This window comes from Chenopodium album, chromosome 4, assembly GCF_948465745.1.
Source record: "Chenopodium album chromosome 4, dcCheAlbu1.1, whole genome shotgun sequence".
NCBI lineage: Eukaryota > Viridiplantae > Streptophyta > Magnoliopsida > Caryophyllales > Amaranthaceae > Chenopodium > Chenopodium album.
In genome coordinates, this window is record NC_137837.1 from 73,388,681 (window position 1) to 73,396,949 (window position 8,269).

General features: G+C 29.8%; 1 protein-coding gene across 1 annotated transcript; it reads right to left on the reverse strand.

Annotated features, from left to right (window-relative positions):
- Positions 1 to 5,273: 5,273 nt before the first annotated feature.
- On the reverse strand, positions 5,274 to 7,805 carry LOC145627244 (norajmaline N-methyltransferase-like). Its single transcript, XM_081679633.1, has 2 exons — positions 7,168 to 7,805; positions 5,274 to 6,321 (listed from the first exon to the last, which is right to left on the reverse strand). The coding sequence occupies exons 1-2, from the start codon at positions 7,541 to 7,543 to the stop codon at positions 5,807 to 5,809; spliced, it is 891 nt and encodes a 296-aa protein (XP_081535759.1). The 5' UTR covers positions 7,544 to 7,805; the 3' UTR covers positions 5,274 to 5,806.
- Positions 7,806 to 8,269: the final 464 nt, after the last annotated feature.

Consider the following 8,269-nt stretch of genomic DNA (forward strand, 5'->3'; position numbering starts at 1 on the left):
GAAAGCATGTAAATAGTGTAAAAGTCAATATGGTTCAATATTAAAAGAATAAATAAAATACTTTTTTTTTTTTTTTTTTTGGCTCATTGTTATGGTCTTAGGATAAAATCCATCCCCTCTTCTCATCTTCCGGCTTTCCTCAAATGAGTCTTTTTTTTCCATCTATCTATTCTCTTTGTTCCAAACTATCTACATTAATATATACAGAATACTAGTATATAATTAAACACGAATAAAAAATTAAACTTCATAATAATAGCTATTTAACTTCACACTTTGTATAATATTAAGTTATTAATGTTTGTAATAACTCTCATTTATATACATGGATAAAAGATGGATTCCTAATAATTTATTCTTCTTACCTTTAAAACAAGAAAACAAAATAGTTTCCCTCCAAAGAATTTGCAACGTAGCAGTTCTAGATTTTATGATCTGAATGCATTGGATAGACATTATATTGTTGTCCCATATAAATTCTTTAATGGACCAGGTTCACACTAATTTATTGTGGACCACTAACATTAAGGAAATTATGGTTGTTTTATTAGTAAAAAAAAAAGGGTCACTATAAGTCTATAATAGAAAAAAGGTTGAAATAAAAGTGATTTTGGTAATATATAGGCTATAAGAGGTTAATTTTTTTAATGAAATATTTTATATACTGGTTAATATGAATAATAAAGGTCATTATGTTAAAATTAGTGTCATAACGTTGTACTTTAAGTTCACAATAATATTCAACGTTATACTAGTTTTAATAAAGGTTACTATGTTAAAAATAAGGTTACTATGGAAAAACTAAGGGTCACTATGTTCAATATACTGTCAGTTGCGTATGTATAAACCTCGGGTCCACAATAATATTATTGTGGACCAGGTCCACGCAAGTCTTTCTGGTTGTCCCATGTTCACATGATCGTATTAAAAAGGAAAATGAAAAGCTCTCTTCAAAATTCTATTTTTATTTGTTTTGTTTGATAGAGATTTTTGGAGTGATTTTTTTTTTTTTTTTTTTTTTTTTTTTTTTTTTTTTTAAACAAGATTTTTGGAGTGATTAAAGCAAAGGGCAGATGGCAAAATTTGGTGGGTTCCCTAGAAATTTTCATGTGAATTCATGCGTGGAATAATTGTGGCTGTATAAAATAGTCGCCCATGTTAGCAATGATGGTCCTCATTTATTATAACTTGCTAGACGTTAGGTGTTGTTCTTTTTAAAGCTTCTACCAACGACTTCTATTTATTTGCCTTTACTTTTACATTATTTCATATGCCTTTGATTCTTTGACGTATACTTTCTTTACATAATTAGTATGATGTTTTGTTAACCCATGTATTACACAAAATGATCATTTTGATATGATAAATTAAAAAAGGTTATCCATGTATGAATATAATAACTCTACAAGGCTCCGAGAATCATTATATTTAGTGTTTTCAAAAACAAATTAAGAAAATTGTTGTACAGTGTTACGTTGCTATTTGTAAACATTGTTAGTTTGTATCATTATAAATCATTATATCAAGTATTAAGTTTGTGTAATAAGTTGTATTAATAATCATTAAGTTTATGTATCTAAATAATGTATATAGTTTCTTTATAAACGATGTTGAGTCTTTACAAAAATTTCATTTATGACAAAATACAGTACTATTTTACTACGGAATATAGGTGTCAAATCTCAAAAAAAAAAAAAAAAAAAAAAAAAAAAACAAAACCTTTCCAATAAAATATTATTGAGATTCTATTATATATAGATTATTCTTGGTATAAAACTTAAATTACTTTGTATAAAGAATCTGTTTTTACAAAGTATGCAAGTTATTTTCGTAAAAGTTACTCATATGATTCGATTCATATCTTTCACATTTTCACAATACTATTTATTGTATTGTGAGGGTTTGTGACAAAACAAATTTGTTTGTAGTAGAATATATATAACAAATAAAATGGACTAAGGGCCTATTTTCATACGTTGAAATTCAGTTCATTTTGATTCAGTTCAGCTGAGTTCAGTCAATAAGAACAGGCCCTAAAAAGAAAAAGTGAAATTGATTACAGTATAACCTAGCAAGAAATAATTAACATGCTTTTGTATTATTCTGTTTTCTCAAAATCAGAGAGTATTAACGCATTGATCAATCTAGAAAAATTATTTTTATTTTCTTAATTATTAGTTAAATCCATGATGGACTTTTTTTTTTCTTTGGAGAAATTGATTTTCATGAACTAATTACCTCTTGTCATAAATCATACTTGTAAAAGGCAATCAAAGTTATGTAATAGTGAGTGATCTAAGCATAACATTTTAGCATGACCAATGAATCTTATAATATTTTGAACGTCGAGATACATTGTTTGAGAGTGACTTCGTACATATAATATTAAAATGACAAAAAGATGATTCATGTCACTAGTCTAATAATTAAAGTGTAACACACTTACTTAAGGCAAGTTATTAATGAAAATGACATTGATAAAGTAGGATTAGTTTGTGCCATAATTTACGGGTTTGGATGACCGGTGAAAGACATAACATAGACAAGTAGTTCCTGCTAACAATGACACTCTAGTAACAAGTAAAGAATGGTGACCAATAAATATTAAATGCTGAAACCAACAATTTTCTAATTTTATTTTCCACATTCAAATAAACACAGTTTGGATAACTGACTTCACTATCAAATTATCAATACCCCACACCAATCAAAATATCATTATATATATATTAAGATGAATGACCTTACTGAACCGGCACCTCTCATAGGTTTAGTCAACCCAACTCCATTAATGCCATTATATTAAGGCCTCTTAAGTCTTACAGTACTAATTAACATCCATTTAAACCCCCAAAAGCCCAACATTAATATTTGAAAATTTATTAAAGGTATGCAAAACAAGCTTCTTTTTAACCCTTTATTAATATTATATCAAGGGATATTGTTTGTTTATATAATATGGTTGATTCAGAATTTTAAAGTAAAGTGACACTAAAGTATATTATGTGTGAAATATTTCAAATTAAAATTCAAACAAAACCTACAAACATTCTTTAATTCGTATATTGTACGTGATCATTATTTCAAATAATCTTTAACTCGACCATGTCAAACAATTTATCTAAATCTAGTTTCAAAGTCATCAAAGAAATCCCATGAAAAAGTCTATTTTGCAACACAAGTATTGAACTACTCCAAATTTTGGGTCGACAATTCTTTTTCTTTTTTTTTTTTTTTCATTCTATTCCCCCACAAATTAAGGCTAAGACTTCCAACATATATATTGTGCCAACAATTTGGGTAGTATTTTTATTTCCATAATAATTAGAAAATTAGTGTGTTACTTCTGTTTCTTATTATGAGCAACAAAAGAAATAATACCCTTTTGTGGCACATAATAAAATAAAATTAAAAAAAGGAGTAAGTTTTTCATAAAATTTAGAAATGTTTTTTTCATTGTGATTTGTGTTTTTGATTGAAATTCATAGCCAACCTATGAGATCTATAAATTCAATAATAATTGTAATTTTGATTAAAGCAATATAAAAGCCGTCAATAAGACATGCTCAATCATGTCAATTTAATCAGTGTCAATCAAAGAATTCTAAACCAAGGATTGTATGAAGGTGCTATCCAAGTAACAAAACCTATGAATTATTGAAAGGGATAATTGACCAATAGTTTTTTTTCAAAAAAGACGTGTGTGATAAATATTGTCTTGAGAAATTTAGAGCTAGTCCATTTAGTACTAACTAAACTGTAATCCTGATCTTATTATACATATCTCAATTTTTTCCTGATCTTAATACAAAACTATTTTTCCCGATCTTATACAAAGTTGTTTTTCGTGATCTTAATAGCTTTGTATTTATCATCATCCTTATTAGCCGTGAAATTATTTTATTAGATGTTATTAAACTTTAAACTTGAAATATTAAACGTGAAAACAAAGATGAACGTATGTCTATCTCTTTCTTATAACAAATTACATGCATGCTTCGTAGTTTTCATTCTTTTCCAAGTATCTATTATAAGACCAGACTTGCACACTTTTAAAGAAACAAGTGTTTTTGTACATGTCAAGTGTATTATATATGGTGCTCAAATCGTCTAGCTATGTCACCTTGTAGATGAGTGAAAGATTAAACTAGTTAAACTAACATAAATAAGTAATACTTCCCAAGTTATTGGTAAAATTGATTTTAAGGAAAGATTATTGGAGCAAAACTAATATTTTATAGGTGCAACATCATGTGCTATTTTGCTTGATTTGTTTATTTTACAATACATGTTCATTGAATCATTGGTCGGAAAACGCAACGAGGTTTTGAAGTTAGCATCCAATCATGCAAAATTGTATAATTGATCTTATAAATTAATGTATTGTGCAAGTTCTAAGAGTAAAATTAACTTATCTAACAAATTTATATTACTCGGAGATTCGAGTGATAAATATTTATATACTATTTGTTCAAAGTCGTTGTCGGTGATCTTTCTTAAACAGTTTTATTGTGTCAATTTAGTTTAATATTGACACTGTTTTGTTCATTAAATACTTCAATCTTCTCACAAATTCTCAATCCCACCCCCCAACTTTTTTGTTTGTTTGTGTGCGATCAACAATTGATTATGTAGAATTGTAGATTGTCAAATAATGTATTTGTCATGAGAAATGATATGACCTTAATGATTTTTATTCTTATTTATATATATATATAAAATAAATTATATAACAAAAAAAAATTAAACAAAAAATAGATAAATAAAAAGTATTCCATATTATAATCACATAAAATTAAATTTTGCAAAGAGTTGACTATAGGACTTGTTCAAATTTACAGAACTGAGTTGAATAAACTGAACTGATAGGAGCTGAACTAATTGGAGTTGAACAGAATTGAAGCTTTTTTTAAGTAGATAGAATCATATTGAACCAACACTAAGCTACCTCCTCCATATGTTAAACTAATCTACATATACTAATCAACGTTTGAGATACAAAGGGTGGTAATAACAAAATCCCTCTATTCCTATAAAAATATTGTAGATGAGGCTCAACCTCGTGATTTCTAAGTTACAAAATGAGTTTTCTACTAAATTTACTTGTATCAAAGGATGACCATAAATAATTACATTCTATATTTGGAGTATGGGAACTTCTTCATTTATCACGGAGGTAATAAATTAGTTAAATTACGTGATCATGTTTTTATCCTCAAATTAGTCAACGTTAAACAGGTTAATAATGCATAAATTAAGTGTTGCAAATAAAATGATACAAAAAGTCAAAATATGGGTATTATATCAAAAGTATACATTAACTCAAACGATATGTTACAAATGTGAAAGTCAAAACATTAGTAGTGTATCAAAAGTATACATGAGCTCGAGCAATTAAAGACATCCACTCTAGTAGAATTACCATCATCTCCAAGAGAACTCATCTACACACAAGTAGGACTTATTTTATTTGGGAGATTAATTAGTACTCCGTACTAGACTAATATCAATACTAATACTAATAGTATATATACTTTCAAGTTTCAATATTCACAATCCCTTTTGTTGAGAGCATCATAATATATTCTCCCCTATTTCTCACTCACCCTAAATTCTCACTTAATAATCTTGGATTGGCTTCGCCTCCCCAAAATCCTAAAAGAAGTAAAAAAAAAAAAAAAAAAAAAAAAAAAAAAAAAACTCGGTAATAGTTGCAACAGTTTGATGAGAAAGCTCGCACATAATTAGTCAAACTGATGCAACTAAAAGTGAACGTCGGAAGTACTAATACTCCATTAAGGAAAGATTAACACAAATTGTGGCATCTCCAGTCAAGTCTGACTTCCCCAGCATAAGAATAAACAGGGCCCACCATATTCTGTAATTGCTGATAACAAGGCTTCCGAAACGACACTATATGACTACTAACCATGTATGCAGTGACGCGTTCCGATACCCGAATCTCTTCCATCCGTAATTCTTGCAATTTTCTCACGTACTCTGGCACGTGCTGTAGGTCCCACACTACTCCTACCCCACCTGGCTTCAACACCCTAACCATCTCCCCTACCACCCTCTCACGCTCCTCCTTTCCCCCGGCCCGCCTTATCGCTGCCCCCGATACGACCACGTCAAAGTAGTCGTCTCGGAAGGGCAGTCTCCTTACGTCACCTTCTCGACAGGTGACGTATTCTTGGACCCCTTCTAGACTAGCGGTCCGTAACGTTCGTAACGTTATGGACCGCTTTTGGTCTAGTCCTACTACTCGGCCTGATGATCCTTGCTTCTTTAGTTGTAAAGCGACCGCGTTTAGGAGAATACCTGTAAAAATTTAAACTTTTTTCCGTGACTTTTGTTCTCATTAAAAAAAGTAAAAGGGAATTTGTATGCATTAATTAAATAAATAAATTTCCTTTTGTCCCATAATTATGGTTCTAGCGTAACACTTTCTACCTAGTATTAATGACTTTTTTTTTTTTTTGACCTTTATAAATTATAATCACGCCGTTTCTATAATAAAAGTTTAAATTTCACTATTAACAACGGATTATTTGTATAATATGGGACGAAGGGAGTACTAACACTACTTAAAATTAAAAATAAAAGACAAACAAATGATATATTTAATTAGTAGGTAACATCAAAATTCAAAAAAAAAAAAAAAAAAAAAAAAAAAGTATTTTAGAGATTAGATTAAATCATCCATTTTTAGTTTTTTACCTTTTGTTTTCATCCGTCATATATTTGACTTTAATGCCAAGGTACTATTCATATACTAGTACTACATTTAATGATGGAATAAAGATAAGAAAATAATACAGTAAATGATTTTCTGAATTATTTGAATTTAACATTGTACACTGTTACAAAAGATAAAAGTAAATTTTATTTTTTCTATATTTGAAATAAGATTACTGTAAATAAAAAAAAATAAAAAAAAATAAAAAATCCAGTATTTTCTATTTTTATAGAAAGGCACTCTCACTAGATTATAGTTAATTTGTTAACATAAACCATACCATTATAAGCAAAAATTATATAATTATGAGTTCCATCACTTTACATATAATCAACCGTTATATAAACATTAAATACATTTTAAGACTCCATAATCTAATTAAGGGACGGAAGGAGTAATAAAAGAGTGACATATAAGAATGAGCCTACCTCTTCCACAACCAACATCAAGAGCAGTCTTAACATTAGACCAATCAGTAACAGCGGAGATCATCCGCTGAGAGATCTCCCACCGCAACGGCACAGCCGAGTACAAGAAATTCGCCGCCGCAAACAGCAAGCACACCGCGATCAAAGCCGTCACCGACCCGATCAAGCCGGCGACAAACCTCGCAGATCCCGGGGGCAGCAGAGCGAACACCCGAAGAGCGGAGAGGACGCTCGTAAATGGAGCGAAGAAGTGAAGGATGAACACGGAGAATGAAGCGAAGATCAAGGCATGGAAGAATAGAAACAAGAATGTTTGCCATTCATCCATGCCGTAGATTGCATAGATCTGTGACCAATCTCTGCTTCCTTTACCCATTGTCGATTGCTACGTAATTTGTTAATTCGTAAATAATTTTATTGTATGCTCCGAGCTATTGGATAAAAAGAGTCCAAAGTTCGGAGCAATAAGTAAGTAAGGAAGTAGGGGTTCAAAATATGATGATTCTGGAAGACAGCTTTTGCGCAGAATTAAAAGCGGGTGATATGGGGAAAGGACGTAAGACGACGCGTTTCGGTTGTTTTTAGGAGGATTGAAGAGAGAGAGAGAGGGAATAATGGAAGTGAGGAAAGGGTGTGTGAAATAGAAGTGATTGATGGGAGGGAAGGATTATATACGTGTTAAAGAGGCTGCAATTTATGAGGGGATTGTTTCCAAGGGTTACCGGGAAAATAGGTTCGGATTTTTTGGGAATTTTGTTTTTTTTTTTTTGGAGTTTTAATTCAAGTGTTACTCTACAAGAGTTAAGGGTGGTTTCAACTCTCAAGTACGTGCAAAAGGAGAGATTGCAAAAGGAGGGCCTACGAAAATAAGGATTTCAAAATTTGGAAATTAAAAAAATATATATATTAGTGTTTAGATACTGTAGTTGGGTTTATGGTGTACTTTTAATTTTAAATAAAAGTTTATCTTTGTCGTAAAATAAATATATTCAAATGTAATCAATATAATTAATCAAATAATGATATTTCCTCAAAAAAAAAAAAAAAAAAAAAAAATCAAATAATGATAGTATTTTTTTAAAAATAAAAATTATTTAGGATG

Excerpts from the sequence above, each read along its gene's own strand:
- LOC145627244 (XM_081679633.1), bottom strand. The coding sequence starts at position 7,543 with ATGGGTAAAGGAAGCAGAGATTGGTCACAGATCTATGCAATCTACGGC. Across the intron at positions 6,322-7,167 it reads TGATGTTGGTTGTGGAAGAG|GTATTCTCCTAAACGCGGTC; the intron begins GTAGGCTCATTC and ends AAATTTTTACAG.